We start from the raw sequence: 19,141 nt of genomic DNA on the forward strand, positions 1-19,141 counted from the left end.
CCACAATTATTCCTATTTTCAATTTGTTTTCCCGTAGATCCGAGTTAAACGCTCAGTGAGTTGGATACGGGCGATTCAAAGACGTCATATTTGAAAGGTACTGAATACGCGAATTACGAATACGATTATTTAAGGGAATATTACATATGGGTGAATAACTTTATACCTATATTAAATAATATAATTGAAATGCGGACGATAATATGAATGAAACGATTCTAAACCCATGGATTCGTCATACGTATGAATTATACATATAGTCAAAGTATTACAAGGTATTAACTAGGATTTTAATACCCATCAATTGCATGGTCTGCGTTTGGCCATAGACCCGGAAATCATTATAGAGATCTCACCTTCAATATAAGTACATATACTGTAGTTATACGATACATTACAAATTGTCGATAACGCAGCAAAATTTCAAACTTAACCGTTGAAACACTTTCGGCAATTATTTAGTCGAGCGGAATTTTCTTTGATCCATTCTTCTTTCCACTTCGATTATAACTTTCAAGACATGACGCTAGGCACGCGGCTTATGCAAGATCGGAGGAATGCTCTTCGAGCATGTTACTTCTACCCAACTTCGCCGCCAATTTTATGGAACAATCTCCTATGAAATACATTCAACATTCAACAATTCTTGCCCAAGTTTCAACATGATTATAATTTTTCAAATCGCAATCGGCGGTCATCGGATTCACGTGACAGTATCGTATAGGAGTAAGAATAGTTCCTAAGCCTCATCAAACCTCGTGCATTAAAAAATCTAAAATACGGATATTACATGAATACTATATTATTCGTCAGATCGCGATATTTTTTGATCGAAAATCTCTCCAAAACCCAGATTACGGTTTTTAAATATAATACAATCATCGGTCATATTTCTTATAATTACGTATGTATAAATTTGATAATTGCTACCATTTTTTCTTACCTTTCGTCTCAGTCACATTAGTCTAAGTATTCTTCTTTGTCACTTTTTTACGATAATTATACGATAAATTTTCTTCGCGAAGATTGTAGACTTTTTAACGCACGATTCAACTTGTACATAGCCCTTTTGATATACGCTAAATTAGGTGTGAGTAGATTCGTTCCTGTAGTTTAAGTTCGATTTAGGAAAACAAAGTATATAACCCGGTTTACGTACTTATTGTTAATCGGACTAAGTTTCAATGGACAACGTTAAACGGATTTGGTTATTTCAACCACTAGAAAAATGCTAATTCAAATACTGAGTGTGATCTTTCCCGTTATTAAAACCTTTTTATACGTAGTCGAGAAAGTTATTAAAAAGACCGTTATAACTCTACACTATTTACAGTCCGGATCGAAGTAAAAATCCATCTTTCATATACGGTTGTACATGTGATGATTTAAACATAATTTCACTGGTCGTGTCCGTACAAGCATATTATGTCGATTGAACAACAACGGTCAACACCTTACATTATAGGTATACTAATTCTGCAGAATATAATGTTAGTTTTGAACAATGATTATACAACAAGTTACAACAGTTTTTAAAGTTTAAATATATAATATACTTTATCAAATTTTTAATGAATTTGAAAGTATAGGGACCAAGTTAATTTCTTCCGATCGTGAATATAAATTTCGAGATCCCATGATAATTTCATATAATAATCCATCACTTACAACTGATAAATAAATACGTTTTATTGAACATTTCATCATTTAATTAACAATACGCCTCGATGTAATAGTCTTGTATGTATTTGATTTACCCATCTGCATTATTTAGTCATATCAAAATCTTTCAGTGGCCAGCTACTACGTCTTAGAGAAATATTTTCCTTAAACCTAAATCAATCGAATGCCTTAAATATGAAAATCTATATCATATTTTCATCCACATATTTGCTGGTTGTGTTATGCAATATATTTATTTTGCATGAATGAGATTGATTTCGGCTCACTTACATCGTTTGATAATATTTCGACCATTTGTCGCAGTCGATTATAGCTACAGGCATGTACAAGTAAAAAATTCAAAGCCTTTACCCCCCTCATAATTTATAATTTCTTGATTTTGAATTCCACAAGTTTATATACAAGGCATTTGAACTTCATAGAATATATCGAAGATAGCTATACTATATGCACGGTATCATAGAATATTAAAAATTAATATTACTAGAATTCCAGAATTGAATCGTCAATATTCATAACTACAACTAGTAACTGTGAATCTAATATTTACTTCGTTATAGTGAAAAGTATATTTCCGTGACTCTGATACAGTTTCCCTGTTTATTAAAAAAAATGAAAAATTCTACACAGAAATTTTTTTTGGTGGCAGTATATCCCTCGGATAAGATCTGTAACTCGTAATTTATTCGGCTCGACCGTCCCCAGAGATTGTAAACATTAATTATTGTATCGCATTTATTGAGAACGGCGTATATTTAGAAATACGTGCGAGCAAAAAAGTAATTCCTGTTCAATATCTTGGAATTTTAATCATCATTCTTTGTCGAGGAGCATTTTCGTTTTGATTATTTATTATTATTATAATTTTTCCTCATCGATTTTTACTTTACTTTACTAAATTTTCATATCTTTTGGATGTTAATAATAATTTTTTAGTCTTTTTAAATACTGTCACCTAATCCTAATCACCAATGTCTACAGTAATAATCAATTGTAAATAAACTGTCGTGTATATACCCGTTGTCTAAATATAACATAATGCTAAACAATATAATGCTATAGGTGAATTTATTGAAATAATTCTGAAGCTCCGACAATGTTCACTTTGACGAGCTTGCTGACATTTATGTTATCGTATGTATGATTATGACGTCGTGTCATATAATTTCTGCTTTACTCTAGTCACTAGCTATTAGTTGAACTTATTATATTTAAGAGTATGTATATGTAAATAAAAGGATACCGGATGCTAATAGTAGTCGTAGTAGCGTAACACGTTAAATTATCTACCATAGTGCAGGTTTCCAAAACTCATAGTTCGCCGCCAATTATTTATCAATTACATGCAACTAACCATGTGCAGATGTGTTGATGAAATTTGCATAATACTTTACTGTTATTCTTAGCATCGGGTATTCTTTTACGTCGTTTGACATTTTTCTTATGTCTTTTTATGCCTTTAGAAATTAGATTAAGATTGGTTTCATACCTTTAATTTAAGTTCGTCCTATACGTGTTTGGCTTTTAACATTCCCATAGCGTAACAATGTCTATACGTCTGAACATCATATTTTTACCCCCCTAGCACCACATAGGTAAAAGCTCACAATGAATAATCATACGTGAAAAAAAGTAACTCAGCGTGAAAATATTTAGATTATTTATGTGAATTATTATAAACATTCGTAAATCGCCTCACGTGTTATTACTTTTGTTATTTTGTTTCCTCTCAAACAACGCACAACACAATCGTTTGTGTCATCTCATCTATCATATACTACAATAGTTGCATTTATTGTATTCTTTTTTTCAAATTATCTTGAGAAGAAACGAAAGATTCAAATTTCAGTATTTTCAATATAATCATGCAACGTAATGACATCATATATTTAAAAAATATATATCACGCTTTGATCGAGTAAACGAACGTTATATTATGTCGTAAACAAATTTCAACTCATTGAGAAGAAATTATCTGGACGATAAACATAAAAATAAAACTTGACAAAGTCGGTGTCGTAAATTGTCGCTACGAGTACGACGTGTATTGCTGAATGATAAGAAATCAAGATGCCAAAACAAAGGAGTATAAATGAGTATTTACAATTACCATACTCTACGTTTTCCGTATAATCACGAAGAGTATGATGCTAAACCATTTTTAATTTCGTTCACTCAATTTTTTTTGCACCCATTTTTTTTAGAGTGAAGCCGAAGCTGATCCGCAACTTTCGTATAAACAGTCGCAATTACGAATTCGGTAAACTAATTATTATAGCGGATATAACAAAACAATACCTTTTTAATAGAAATAATAAAATTTTATTATTTAAATAATAAGCTGTTGAGATTTTATTGTTAATGGCTATTTATAATTCATACCAGTATATTTATGTAAACCTAAAGTGGAATTTAAACGAAAACGAACCAGTTGAGTTCCATAAATGAGGAAGATAACAATTGTACTTCCCACCGTAACCGATCCTCAACCATAATTCACTTTATTTTCAGTACAAAATCATTATCTATAACTTTCTTTTTTATTGTAAATAATGCTGCTTTATACTTGTATTGAATTACGTTGACACGCTATACATAATAATATATCTACTGTTGTAAATAGATTCAATATCAGAACGCAACAATTATGTAGAAGCGACAATGTCTATTGAATAAAGTACAGATTAACATACATACGTTTCAGAAATTATGTAACTATTATCAGTTTTGTAAAGTGAAAGCAACAAATTTGATTGATTATCGATAAATTTATAGGTGTGACATATATATAGGCATATATTTTTAGAATAAGTAAAAAAATTACATTTTAATTATCTTTGGTTACCCAGTTTGGTTACCCCCATATATATATATTAAAAATAATTCATCAAAGTTGGTCATAGTGAAAAATCTTTTTATTGATTATTTAAAAGGTTGTGACGTTTCTATTGGCTACGACCAATCATCTTCAGGCAATCTGTTAACATTTAATATTGCGCTTGACAATGTTTTGTTTTTGTTAACATTATTATATTATATTAATTTTATCTGAATTAATATGCATGTGTTATCACTTTTTTCTTAGATATGTGATCACATAGATTTAATTGTTTGATTGTGTTTTTACTATGACCAACTTCGACGAATTATTTTTAATATATAATCACAGTGGTCACTAATTTCAAACTCCTATATATACAGATGCACATAAGAATTATATATATAATATATATATAATTCCTACGTGCATCTGTTAGTGATCATGTAACTTCTGAACGACTTAACCGATTGATTTCATACTCATGCAATACATTTGTATTGTTGAGACGATGGTTCATAGCTGTATACATACCTATATTTATTATTAACTTATTTTGCATATTAACACATCATCACACACATACCGGACATGGCAGGATAACGTCTGCCAAGCCAGCTAGTGTTCCCATAAATTCCTGTACATCCTCTACATTCTGGCTGAAGATTGCTGTATTTTTTGCTCAATCCATTTCTTGTAATGAGCTATGCGAACATATACTCCTGGTTTATTAGCTTCTCCACAGTGTTTTCCCCAACTTGTTAAACCGTATAAAGTGAATGCATCTGTAATTGTTGAAAATCAAATTATTGATAGAAATATGAAATCACATCTTGCTACATTCACAAATTTATACATACTGTTATGAATGCAGGCAAGAGGCCCCCCAGAATCTCCGTCGCAGCTGTCGACACCTTCATTCAAATAACCGGCACACACCATGCCGTCACTAATCGCACCTTCTCCATAAACATAATCCGCCTGACACACAGACTGATCAAGTATCGGAACCCAACCAAAGCGCAAGAAGTGTGATTGAACTGTCATAAAAGATTGGAAATTTTATTTCAAATCATTTGAATAGAACAGTCATATGCACATTGTAATAGTTTACACACCAGACTTTCCAGATTCAATACTACCCCAACCACTGATTGTGCAATTCAATCCTGGCAAGTATTCAACGTTTTCAGGTGGCAAGCAAATGGGCATTATATTTCTGCCTAAAGGAATCCCTTGCCCCTTTAGCATCACCAAGGCAATGTCATTGTTCATGCGTTGCCCCTTGCGAAAATCTTCGTGTATATAGTAATCTTCAATGTTTGCTTCTACTTCGGTACCGTCATCAACCTATAACATAGGTATTGTACTGTTTTATGATTTACTGTAAAGCTTCTGTCACATACCCATAACCTTTTTTCCAAAACCATTGATTGCAAGTGATTGTGTAATTCTATTTTTTATTGGTAAAGTCTGCTCACCTCTGTATTATAATCTCCAGCTCGTACAAAATACGTTCCCTTATTATAGCCTTCTAAGCAGTGAGCTGCCGTTAAAACATACAATGGAGATATTATCACCGCACCACACCAATGATTCGATCTACTGTGTCCTCTAACTCTGAGACTTGCCTAGAGATAGTGAATGACCGATATCAAGAAAAGGTTCAAAACATATTCACTGGTTTGAGGAAAGGACACCTTTTCACGCTCAATTCATTTTTTTAATAGTTTTACCTGCCATGGATATGCCCCTTTTTGAGCAACAGACCCTTGAACAACTCTGGCCATATACTCGTCATTTTCATCAAAATCTTCAATGCGTTTACCACAATCTGTAGGCAATATATCATTGGCTGTGACCTCAGGTAAGTACGGAACTGACTTCTGAAATCGTTTTAAAACGTTTGGGAATGAAATAAATTTGCGAAATATATCTTTCAGTAGTTCAATACTCTTGAGTAGTTATAACACCAGATATTTTTACTATTTCGAATATCCGTCAATCATCCAAGTGTTTTACAATAATATGGTATTCCTGAACTGTACATATATTGAAGTTTTAATAACCGCTGTGTAAAGCAATCTGTAGAACAGGCTCATGTTGTTTCATCCAAAAGAAACGAATGGGTATAATGTAATGAAACAAGTTATTTTGCATGTCTGTCAACAAAATTTTATTCTACTCCTATTGATTATAATTTACAGTAATACATTATCATGGAGCTAAGAAAAACTTTACTATATTTTCCGACTGTACGGAAGCCCATGTTCTAAACTTAAACGTCTGTCATAAAACTACTCTAATCTTAAAGTTTTATCGATATTAATTTACCTCATGTCTTATTACTTCTCCAGACTCACATCGCACACCGACGTCTTCGTCATGACCGCAATTGTGGCGGCCCCAATGTTCATGATCACACCGGTATAATTGTGTCTCGTTACCAGAGCAGAATACCTGTAAAAAAATGTCAAAATTATTATTTTCTCATCGTATTTTAACAGTATGCCGTAGAGCGTGTATGTAATATCACACTTCATCGGATATTACTACCGTTCATCAAATTAGCAGTTACTGTTACCTCATCTAACCAAATAGGCCCATCTCCAGGTCCAAAAGCTCCATTCTTTATTGCAGTTGCAGGTCCTCCATAACCCAATGATCTACAAATGACTGTAGCAGCTGTATCTGAAAAATCGTCATCACAAACCGTGCCCCAAATACCGTGGTGACGCACTTCGACTCTTCCTTCAAGAAGATTACTACCCCCAGAGAGCCTTAGCTCAAAAGGTGCCTATAAACGTTCACGTAATCAATTATAATGGGATTAATGGTACTCTAAATTTATTTACTCTTTTGGAATATTTTGTTTCATATATGTGGATGTTACCTCACAATGCTCTGGACCTTCATCAGAACGATCACTACAATCTACAACTTCATCGCATATGAATGGTGTTGGAATACACTCGGGACTGTTGTCACACTTCCAGGACCCATCTTGACATGTGTTCACTGCTGTTTTGCAAACTATACCAACAGCTTCTTCAGGGAGGCAGTTGTGAATGCCCCATCTATAATCATGAGAGAATATTCAAAAGTTTTAAGGATGTTGAATTTGGAATTTGACTTGAATTGTGTAATCTAGTCGTGCAACGTACCCATCGAAATCGCATTCCCTTAGCGAGGTCTCATTTCCCCTACACTTTAATTGATCCATTAAAAATAACTGTGAATCGGCATTGCCATAGTAACCTGCAGGCCTGACTTCTTGAGCACCGTATATGAAACCCAGCTCCTTGCACGCAACATTAGCAGCAATCATTCCAAAACCATCGTCACACACCTGTCCCCATTTTTCCCATACTGTAATAAGGTAAGCAACAATTGGTATACACTGATGTAGTTCCACTGGTAATTCGTAGACCATATTGTAACTGATTGCAATACTATTATACCGTTTTCATCTTAAGATTACCTTTGACTTCCACTCTACCCTGATTGGTATTGTTGGATCCGCTTAGTCTAATTTCATATCCATAATTTTCCAAATTACAACTGCTTTCATCAGTACGATCTCCACAGTTATTTTTTCCATCACATAGTAGTGACTGATTTATACATTTTCCATTTCCGCAAACGAACATATCACTACAGTTGATGCTTCTTTCATCCATTTCATAATAATCATAATCTATGGAGGGTTGTAGGTCTCCAGTAAGCCCGATGTTACTGTCACTGAGTAAACAGACATTCCCATCAGCTCTAAAATGTGAAATAACAAATTTTAGTATTCAAAGTTCAGTACCTGGAATACTATCAGAGACAACTGTATTGATTAAATCATATATTACTTTGTTTTATGAGAAAATTGCTGATAAACTAGAACTTGATTACAAATTTTTATCGTTAAGTGACCAATATAATCTAAACATACTTATGACTGAATGATCGACACGTAAAATCAGCTTCCTTACATCTGAGAGCACATGTTTTCAGTGGAGTGTTTAACCATTTCTCTACATCGTGGTCATCTAAATGATGTTGTTCTATTTTTGTATAAAATTCCAAGTGCTGAGAACAGTCCTGTTCATCAACTCCATTGGTGCAGTCCTGAAATGTTATTAAAGTTTAAAGTTAGACAGAAATGTTAGCTTATCATTATTTATCAATTGAAAATTAAATGACACCACATCATCCTATACCTCTTGGCCATCACAAATCCATGGTGATGGAATACATTCGCCAGGTGTGCATTCAAAATGTTTTGGGTTGCAGCGTCCTGCTGTGACAGTCCTTATCATACCTAAAAGAACATTTGAAGAGTAATTCATTACCATACATTTGAAAAGATTGACAAAAGTTTCGACAAAATGTACAATTTGTAATGTAGTCTACCTTGTTCGGCACACGGTGGAATGTCACAGTGTTCAAATTCGCCATTCAGTCCAGTAAAACACCAAGGTTTCAGTTCCCTGTTTGGATTCGGATTCCTACAGTAGTTATGTTCTTTCAATTTTTCTCTAATTTCATCAGAAACCACCTGTAATATAGCAAAAATGAAAATTGAATGATTATAGGTTGGGACATTTTCAGCAAAGATGAATCAGCCCTACCTTAAAATGGAGATGCTGCTCGATCGCCTCGTCATTCCATGGAAGACAGTGTGCTCCTGATTCTGTGATATTTGCTTTTCCCGAATAGTGCTGGCCCTTGCCATAAACGCATCCTATTACGAAACATCAGTTATGAGAATTGTAGTTTTTAAGCGATATTTCTTACAATTAGTATTTGTTTTACCAATATCATTGTAGACCCTCTTGCAGATGTACGAATGTCCTTTGGATGATGTAGCACAGTCCTCAATGTCCCAAAAGAAGTAATCACTCAGGCAACTTTTGTCAGGACGATTATGGCAGGAAAATATACGCTTCATGACAACGCATACTGGACGTGAGCCAACCGATGGAGGTATTCTTTCGTCCTGCATCCAGCCAGGCCACCAATTGGCAAACCTAACACAGAAACAAAATTCAATTTATACACAACTACAAGCAGCCTTACTGTGTAATTGAAATAATGATTGTAGTGAGCAATAACGTACCTAAACTTGGCATGATTCGAATCTTCCCAGAGCCAAATTGTTCTGTTTAAGGTTGTGAAACCAAATCCTGATGTCATGATAGAGTTGACATCTGGACGTCTCTGCACCAGCCACTCGGATATAAAATTGTTCTCTGTTTGATCGAGAACATCCAATAGCCTTGCCCCTTTACTATTACAGTAGTCCAAAGCCTCAGCATGATTTAATGCTGTATCGGGGTTTGCCAAATGATAGCAAAAACCTCTGTGCGGTATTTCATCTTCTCTGCAATAGGCTGCTCTGTTTGGTAAACAACGGATTCCAACAGCATCGCGGGCTACGTCACAATATGGATTGTGTGTGAACCTGATTTTAATTTAATGAAAGTTATAGTTTACAATAAATTAATTTTACAATAATTAATTAACTATTGCCAGGATGTCCGATCAGAGCTATAAATTGTGATAGTAACGGCTATACATATCCAAGTTTGTATAAATTGCCTAGTTGTTAGACATGTATTTTTTCAATCTTACTTGCAAGATTGGAAGTATGTTTCATTTCCAATGCAATCCACACTGTCGGCTGCTACCCAAGGTAGTTCATCATTCTGATTATTATTTCCTTGCCATGCCATTTCAGCTCCCCTAGCAAAAAAATATAAAAAATTGACTTACCATCGCATATAAACTGCGTAGTTTGTTTTCAAGATTTATACGAATGGGGAGAAATGAGATACAATGCAATTTTCGGATTAAAATACCTTGTGTATCCCAACTGCCTGCAAACAATATTAGCTTTTTTGAGGGTCCATGCATTTCTATGATCGCATACAATTCCCCAACCAGGCTGAGTACCTTGTACTTCTAAATAACCTTCCTCCAAAATAGAACCGCCACGCAGCCGCAGCATCTAGAAATTGGTTGTATAAATACATATTGCTGATTGTGCCTCGAATTAATTCATATTATGCACTGAAGAACCATCAAATTTTCATCAGCTGCAGCATTGTATAGATTGAGAGTTGAGATTAATTGCTTGTCTCATTATTCGGAACTGCCTCAAGTATACAATATCACATTGCATGTACTGTAATTAAATATTTATCATACTCAATTCATCGTTAATATCTCACCTGGCCAGATATTGGTGTAATATTAATCCATTCATCCCAGCCGTTTATGGGCTGAACACCTTGTACAAAGTAAACAGGGAAAGGAGGTTCACCTGAAAAGATAGAACAAATCTTCGTAACGTCATTTTTAAACGAAGGGTCAAACAATTTTATTACAATTCAGACCTGTATCTGAAGAAATTGGATGGAAATTTAACTTTCAAGTTGTTTTTGTTGAAGTCATCTTCATCTGCTTGTGTTGCATAATTCGATAATTAGAAAGAAAGGGTAACATATTGTACTTACCAATTTCACGAATATTGTAATACCTTTTTTGTACAAGAGGACGCAACATTCCTGCAATACATTAACATTTTCTACCCACCTTTACTGTTTACGAATTCTACACCAAAAATATCTAGATCAATTTCTTGATTAGTAACTTTCATGATTCCTGAAGTTTTTGAACCCTCAGAAATTTGTCTATCATCTTTATCAAGTTTTTTATCTTCCATAGTGGCTTCAGTCTCTATCAAAGTACTTGTAGATTCAAGTGTTGTATATTCAATTTTTGTTTCATTCAATTTTTCGTCATTATCCTTGTCACTATCAAACTCAATTTGAGCGTGGAGTGTATTTTTGTCAGTTGTGTCATAATCTCTTTCCCCTTCTGCTAAATTATATATATATAAACATAATTTCTTGGTTCATTATGATATAGATTGCATCCTGTATATCGACTAATTTCCGTGGTACATGTCGAATTTTTTCTACAAAGTTATCCCATGCAATTAGTCTAAAGTAACATGTTTTTAAAGCCGAAAATTTACATATTCTACTGGTATTGACGTTCTTGGCTTACCAAGATATTTAGAATCGATTTGTTATTCAATGGATTATTCATTTGCTGGTTTATTAATGGTACTAAAACGTTGTAGTGGAGGTTTTTCATAATAAATTGATAATGCCAAGCAATTTTTTGGCTTACCTAAAACTGAAACTCCATTTTTATTGCCAAATTTTTGTGCATCAGAATGTCCTTGATTAATTTCTATTTCTTTCGTAATGTAATGACCCTGGATTTCATTTACATTCGCATATATTCCACTTGGATACCAGTTTTTATTAATCATTGTCAGATCGGTTGAGTTTCGGTAGTGGAAATTCTTCCCATCTGTTTTTCTTTGTCTTTTTATAGTTTTAGTGCCAGGCTTGCTAGGAACTTGATGAAAAACATTTGTTCTCATTGTCCATTGATCTGATTTCGAATCAAGATCATGATCACTTTCTCTGTGACCAGCCAGATCTATTTTTCCTGATGAAGGACCTAACAAATCAGTTTTGACTGAGGGTAATTTTTTAGATGTGTGTATTGTACTCTCTACTACTCTGCTATTCGAATTCCCGTTTCTGAACATGGTATTGGTGTATTGATCAGTATTGAGTATTGGAGATTGGATCATGTTTTTATTACTAGAATTCCTGTGAATAATATCTCCGTACGTTTCATTCACGTCCATATTTCCCTCTGTAGCATGCCAGTACTCTTGACCATATCCTTGATTCGTTATAGCATATTGCCCATTTATAAATGATGACCCCAGTGCATTATTATTCGGTTGATATTGTGAAAAAGGTATTTGATTATTTTGTAATAAGTTAGAAGGATTGTTATTATTTGCTGTATTCCTATCTGGTTTATGCTTATTATAAAACATGCTATCTTGACGCAATGCATTAAGAACATTCATGCTGTTTGCAGTACCCGGATTCTTATTTACATCAATTGATTTTGAACCTATCCCAAAAAGAATTATTATATTATTGTGCATATTGAATTCTACTTGCGTTGACGAAAATATTATCACTGTACGCATTTTGTATGGCAAATAGACAAATTCCAAATTATTTTCACAATGTGCATATTAGTAATACTGTAGTAAATACAGTCTCACCTGCTTAATTATCAAGTCAATGTTGTGGAATATAAAAATACTGAGATTTTTGAGAACAGTATTTTTCTTACATGTCGATAAATCGCAAGCAAATATATTTAATAGAATTTAAATTTACAAAATTCAATACCTAATCGAATTTCCAAATAAAAAAATGCTGTCGGGAAATAATTGTACTCTATGAATCAATGTGCAGAATATTTTAAACCTACCTTGTTGCCACCGATGGTTCAGAACTGGATTTGTCGGGTGTTTGTCTTCTTTCTCTTCAGCTGTCCATGTACTTGGCTTAAACCGACCAGGTTGATCAACAAATGTCTCTGGTTGATTCCAGCTCTGCTGACTCGTTACGCTTTCGGGTGTAGCAGGAGTTATAATAAATTGTTTGCCATCATTTTTACTTTCATTAGAATTTTGTCCCTCGCTTGGCAATCTATAACTACTGTCCACGTAAATATTTTGATCTGACCCATATTGACTCCCCTCAGAATTATGAGTGTTACTTTGACCACGATTTGGGTCATTATAATACGTATTCGGGTTTCCATTAAAGTTACCACTTAGTGAACTTTCGGTTTGGCCATCATTGCCTTTGTCAATCCTATCATTTGAATTTCCTTCATTATTATAGTTATAATATGGGTGCCAACTTACAGTTGGATTGCTATTTTCATTTCCACGATTATAGTTATTTCCATAATCTTTTCGACTGTCAAATCTTTGATTATTCGGTACATTCGGTACAACACCCCAGTGTGTTCTATGATCAAAACTGGTTTCACTTTGTCTCTCCGAATTTCCCACAGAGGATTTTATTCCAAAATCGGAAATTTCTGTTGTAGTTTTCAAATCTTCTGTCAAAAAAAAATCATAAAAATGAAAATAATTGTATGGTTTTTTTTTTTGCTGTTGTTCACTACAGGTCATACAGAGATAGTATTTTTGTACATAAGAATAATCTACTACATTATAATACCTTCACCGCAACCTTCCACGTTGTAGGGAAAATCGCAGACACTTGTTAATGGATTGAAGACAGTTCCGGGCCCACAGTCCATTATATGTGTATTCGCATTACTACACTGTAAAAATTTTTTACAATCTGTCGGATGCCGGAACAACCCTTCTTGACCTTCAGAACATGTCACTACGTCAGGTTTTATCCGTTCCTGAGGAACCTGTAGATTCATATCACCCCTCATATCAATTCCCTGCCAAACAGGAATAGGTGTCGGATCCGTCTTAGGTTTCAATGCATCTTGAATTAAATAAAAAAGCATGTATATTACAGTGCTATCGTAACAGTTCTGACGCAGTGCTAGAATACCTAGGAAACATTCAACATAATTTTACTAATCAATTCTTTTCAGGAATCATACCTTCACAACCTTTCACATTGTAAGGCCAGTCACAAACGCTGACTGTAGGATTGAAAACTGTTCCTGGACCACAATCCATGATAAACGTGACCCCATTGGCGCATTGCAAAAATTTGGTGCAATCAATTGGATGTGGCAATAAACCAGTAAATGAAGGTGGGCATGATGGATGCTAAGACAACCATAAATAAAATTCTCACATTACAGTCTCCTAGCAAACGAATTAGTACAGATTACTGTCATTTTTCTTGCCTGATTAGTTGGTGATGGTACTCTCCATTCTCTTTCTGGTTCGGAAATTTGTGATGGCTGTTTCTTTGCCGATGGTCGTATGTTATATTGATTATTTAAATCAATTAATTCACTGCCATAACACTGGACTTTTGTTGGAAAATCACATTCAAGAGTTTCAGGATTGAAGAGCGTCCCAGGTGCACAGGGTTGAACGAAAGCACGGCCATTCCAGCAGTTGACAAAAAATTTACAATCAGGTGGGTAAACAAATTGACCTGTTGCATCAGGTGCTGGACACACAGCTCCAGTTTCTGAATCGTATTTGGCAACCCTAATTGATTTAACCGGTTTCACTTTGAAGTCCTTTGTGTCTTTATAAGGCTTCTAATTTTGGAGAAGTTGAAAATATTAATCAATATTCTATGTAATTGCATGTACTCTCTATTTTATGCTGCTCGTTGAGTTATATTTACCTTAATCTCGATAGCAAAATCTTCATAGGGTTTCTGATTGTTAGTATTATCAACAAACCATCCGTTTTCGTAATAACTATTTTGATCAGAGTATCCGAGATTCTGATCCTGACCATAACGATGTTGAAAAGCAGAATTTTCTTGTTGACCATCCTGCCCTTGGTCGTAGTTATTATAGAAATTGTTTGTGCTTTGCTGTTCTATTTTCCTATTGAATGTCCCATACTTAGAATATGTGTAACCGCCATTGTTGAAAACAACAGGTTTCTTGGGACGCAACCCTGAGTCTTTGACTCCTTCGGGGACTTGAGGTTCAATCGGAATTGGAGTCGTGCTACTTGGTGAATACCACAGGATGGGAAACTCGCGTCTTATGGCAGGTTTAACAGCATGAGTTTCTCTTGGATCGAAAATCTATATGCAATTTTCGATTATGAATATTAATACATAGGTTCTCTGACTCAAGCTATTATTGCTAACATATTACACTATATGAATTCGAAATACACAACCAAAGTGTTCGAAATCTTACCGCAAGCGATGTATTACAAAAATATATAATAGTCAGCACAGCAAGCAAAAAAATGTTTTCAGATGGTTTCATGGTCGGTAAATTGATGAGTAACTGTGGATTCTGAAGAGTTTTATCGAATTAATATATTATATTAATTTTTCATCATGTAACATCACCACGCAACACTCACTCGCAGACCATGTACTTGTGCCAAACACTTTATTTTATAAATTCCTATACTACCGATGACTTCCTTGTGAGTAATGCGTTCAATTTAGTTTGCAGCGCAAAGTTCTACACTGGGTTATCTTAGGGCAGAGCAAAGGTCACCCCTACACTGCCTAATGGCATTCCATGGCATGTGAAATCAGTTGTACGCTTCCATGTGTGCACAGCTGGCCAATTGGTTCACTGTAGTGATCCCTAAATGTCAGCTGTGTGAGTTACAATTTAGAGGTCTAGATAGAATGATTGACGTATTTGTACCCACCATTTCTTATGAATCGATAGTACGAAGATAACATTAAAGCAGTAAACATAACAAAATGTTTTTCTAACAGTTTCTCCTTTCTGAGAAAATAAATCTTATCTAATTGTTTTCCTATCTTATTGGTAGGAAAGCACGATACTCAAATGAACATTACGCATATGTTAAGATATGTACAAAATTGGTATCCATCTCTCTTGCCAGATATGGCAAATTGCGAATAACCCTGTACATTTTTTAATTATTTGAAGTATAAATTTACGCTGAGAATTGCTGTTTTATCTTTATGTCTTCGATTGCATCTGTAAGTTGATAAACATACTTCTACATTGTTATAACTGTACTGTAGAAAAAGATGACAGGAAAAATTCATATCTGTACGTGGGCTCAAATAATTTGCTATTACTTTACTTTATTCATATACATATGTCAAGTATGCTACATCAGTTTAGTTTATGTACATTGAGTTTTATAATAAATACACATAAAAACATGTATAATGAAACATTTTACATCAAATCAACCATGCTCACACTTGAATTTTATATGGAAACGACGCTTCCCTTTATTACTGTAGTCTATGAAGTATGTCAAAAACCCATTTAAGATAAATTAGATCAATGAAATTTATTTAAAAAAAAACTGGCAATTTTAGAGTATCTTGGATATTGACAGAGTCAACATGATTCAAATCTAAAATTCAAGTGCCACGGAACTTGGTTGGTTTGTCGTGGAATATCCTATGCGACGTGTATCTGCCTTTGGCATTACATTTCAGTAAACTTCAGACTTACAATTATATTCTACTGTTACTTTTACGCATGAAATTAAAGTACCATTTGGTTTTTAATTTTGTATACATTTCACGATATGGATTTGTCCTTGCAGTCTTAGTAAGAGGTATTCCAGCCAATCTTCGCACCTTTGGTGATTGCAATAGCAGATTCTGGACAATACCAAACGCGCTGCTGCTTGCCCAGTACAAACACATGCACTATAAGTGGAATAGAAAAATCTGATCTCATGTGGAGCATTTTACCATCATATTCGAAATAAATAGGACTGGGTAAGTGGCATTTTGCAACAAGGTTGATGTTAGTCAAATTTACAAAGCAGGATTTTGATGGAAAAATCATTTTGCGAATTTAAAATAACTTTGCACAAATATATGTATGATAATTCTGAATTTTAAACAATCCTGAACGTCACAAATGACCAATTTTCCTATGAATCCATAGTTACACTAACGTTACAAATCTCAGTCACGTATTGTAAAGCCTAAAATAATTAGTGCGTATTTGGTAAGTAACAAACGAACCAGGATATTCTGATGATAATGTATAGATACTAATAGTTAATGACAAGTGTATATACCGTTGTCATATATTTAAAATCTATGTTACTTACCGATGGAACGTACATCGAAATAGGTATCATTGCAATGGAAATGAATCGTAAAAAATAGAGCAAACACTTCTGTAATCTGGTATCCTCAGTCGTTTTCAACAGATTCATAATCTGTAAGAGTTTATCCGATTATATAGTAGCTTATCGTATTTCATACGGATTAATATTCAAGTGCAGATACATGAATTAGTTATTCTTACTTCAATATTGGCTAAATTGAAGAGTCCCACAGAAATCGGTACTATGCAAAATTGATCGATGGCAACCAAATTCGTTACCCATCCAAAACCACCGGTTGTCAAGTCCAGGAAATTTTTTTCAGCATCTATGTCAGAATATAAGAACCTATTAAAAATTGGTTCAGTTCATTAATTAATTCCATAATATTGTCTCATATATAACAAAGCCATCAGGAGAAGTTCTCTCACCTGTGCGACCTGGAGGTAACATGAAGCAGAGATTTCTCAGTGCAGCAGATATTGTTATCCACAATGGTATTTGTGTCCATAATACAATATATCCTTTACCAGGATGACAGTTTTCTCTTTGAATCAATTCATCCCATTTCTCCTTTACCTATGAAAAAAAGATGGAATAGCAAAAAGATTTGGATAGGCCATCTATGGTGAAAGTAAAAAAGAAAGTAAGTACCTTTGTATTATACAGCATCCTAGCATGATCTTCAGGACATTTGTAGTGTGATACAGCTACATTTGCTTCGGCTTGCAGTTTTTTAACAATATCACTCATTTCGATATTCAAATTTTGAACTTTGGCAATAATGTAATGCTATGATATAAATTATGCTCATTTAATGCGATGGTTCTCCACTAACTAGATAGCTATGTGTCTATTAAGTAACGAAATGGATGAATATTTACTTGATAAAGACTCAATGGTAGCGTCAAAGTACTTCTTACTATGACTGTGGTTAAAACTATGGTTGCCCACCATGGTAAACCGGTCGTAGACTGAAATGTGACCAAAGTATCTTGTACAAATTCAACAGGTGTGCTCTCCGATATATCTTTCCAAACTCCAGTTAACCGGACTTGCGGTACATACTGTGTCGTTTCACTTGAGAATTGCCTGACTCTAAAATGTTTAGGATGGAGAACCGTATAGCGAGTGCGATTGGCGAGCAATAACATCGAATTAATCAAAGGTTTGCTGCAATTTCTTGAAATGTTGATTCCGGTGTGTGAAGAACGTAAACCCGTTGCACTCTGTGTATTGAACTGAGACGGCGTATTTCGATCGAAATTAAATAAACTATCTTTACCTGCAACGGGTGACATAGTCTTCGACATGTGAATTAAATATGTTAGACTATTTCCACTGTCAATGTGACTGGCGCCCTGGTTCAGGTTAAGGTTATGAGTTGATCGCCGTAGATAACTCACGAGTCTCACATTGACTGAACACATTGATGCAGCATGTGTGAATTTGAGACTTCGTTGGAAGTAAAAATTATAGTTTATGAAACGTAGCATTTCAATGATATAATTTCAGTATCTTCGAATAACCTCTCACAAGTCAAGCAGGCTCGATGGCGCGTCGGAAGACCGTTTAGAGCATGGTTTACGGTTCAGCAAAATGCTGTTGCTCCGTTAGCGCTCCGTAGCAGGCGTCCGTCTCTCTGCCGCGGCCTATGTTTAATTGGGATTCGAGCGCTCCGCTGTCGGAAAGCGACGTCTGATGCGCGCTGAGTACGAATAAAGATAGCATTAAACCGGCAGCATTTTAACGCTGACTGAAGAATATAACGACGGATAACCCTGGGTAAATTTTTGTGACCAGTTTTCGGCGAGCAAATGGGCCCGGGTGGACCTGGGAGCGTAGGAGAATAAATTTCTTCCACACTTCGTAGCAAAACAGTGATTATATATGATCCATTTTCCAGGAGACAAACTAGATTTTCTGCAATAAAACGGCTATAATAGGAGAATGGTAGAATCATTCATTTCAAAATGGGATTCTATTCGACACGC

General features: G+C 34.6%; 3 protein-coding genes and 1 long non-coding RNA gene across 12 annotated transcripts in view; 2 read left to right on the top strand and 2 right to left on the bottom strand.

Annotated features, from left to right (window-relative positions):
- LOC124216220 (uncharacterized) overlaps positions 1-4,375 on the top strand; it is a 196,073-nt gene extending 191,698 nt beyond the window's left edge. The window contains exon 14 of the mRNA XM_046620485.1: positions 38-4,375. Coding sequence (XP_046476441.1) covers positions 38-59 — 22 coding nt within the window. The 3' untranslated portion in view covers positions 60-4,375. The remainder of the gene's footprint in view (positions 1-37) is intronic.
- On the bottom strand, positions 4,329-15,595 carry LOC124216107 (uncharacterized). Of its 7 annotated transcripts, XM_069133551.1 has the most exons (28): positions 15,447-15,595; positions 15,275-15,376; positions 14,743-15,156; positions 14,288-14,653; positions 14,036-14,207; positions 13,633-13,914; positions 12,869-13,510; positions 11,690-12,499; positions 11,087-11,374; positions 10,723-10,814; positions 10,351-10,499; positions 10,124-10,234; positions 9,609-9,953; positions 9,305-9,519; positions 9,121-9,233; positions 8,903-9,047; positions 8,710-8,810; positions 8,442-8,617; positions 7,983-8,269; positions 7,666-7,870; positions 7,395-7,578; positions 7,086-7,298; positions 6,836-6,961; positions 6,238-6,387; positions 5,983-6,132; positions 5,620-5,851; positions 5,362-5,541; positions 4,329-5,286 (listed from the first exon to the last, which is right to left on the bottom strand). In XM_069133551.1, exons 2-28 carry the CDS (start codon positions 15,344-15,346, stop codon positions 5,150-5,152), a joined length of 6,357 nt encoding a protein of 2,118 aa, XP_068989652.1. In that variant the 5' UTR covers positions 15,347-15,376; positions 15,447-15,595; the 3' UTR covers positions 4,329-5,149. The 7 variants fall into 7 exon arrangements, with proteins under 7 accessions (XP_068989652.1, XP_046476215.1, XP_046476232.1 ...); XM_046620259.2 differs by having other exon boundaries at positions 12,869-13,507; positions 15,275-15,514; XM_046620276.2 differs by having other exon boundaries at positions 11,690-12,016; positions 15,275-15,514.
- Positions 9,437-17,710, top strand: LOC124216229 (uncharacterized). 3 transcript variants are annotated; one of them, XR_006882558.2, is made up of 4 exons: positions 9,437-9,571; positions 9,660-14,191; positions 14,296-14,526; positions 15,006-17,710. It is a non-coding gene; the product is annotated as an uncharacterized lncRNA (long non-coding RNA). The 3 variants fall into 3 exon arrangements; XR_011176426.1 differs by having other exon boundaries at positions 14,268-17,710; XR_011176420.1 differs by having other exon boundaries at positions 14,296-17,710.
- Positions 16,136-18,797, bottom strand: LOC124216179 (cytochrome c oxidase assembly protein COX18, mitochondrial). Its single transcript, XM_046620391.1, has 6 exons — positions 18,032-18,797; positions 17,802-17,939; positions 17,579-17,726; positions 17,351-17,475; positions 17,151-17,261; positions 16,136-16,737 (listed from the first exon to the last, which is right to left on the bottom strand). Exons 1-6 carry the CDS (start codon positions 18,641-18,643, stop codon positions 16,540-16,542), a joined length of 1,332 nt encoding a protein of 443 aa, XP_046476347.1. The 5' UTR covers positions 18,644-18,797; the 3' UTR covers positions 16,136-16,539.
- Positions 18,798-19,141: the final 344 nt, after the last annotated feature.

The sequence above is a fragment of the Neodiprion pinetum genome, chromosome 1 (assembly GCF_021155775.2).
Source record: "Neodiprion pinetum isolate iyNeoPine1 chromosome 1, iyNeoPine1.2, whole genome shotgun sequence".
NCBI classification, from domain to species: domain Eukaryota; kingdom Metazoa; phylum Arthropoda; class Insecta; order Hymenoptera; family Diprionidae; genus Neodiprion; species Neodiprion pinetum.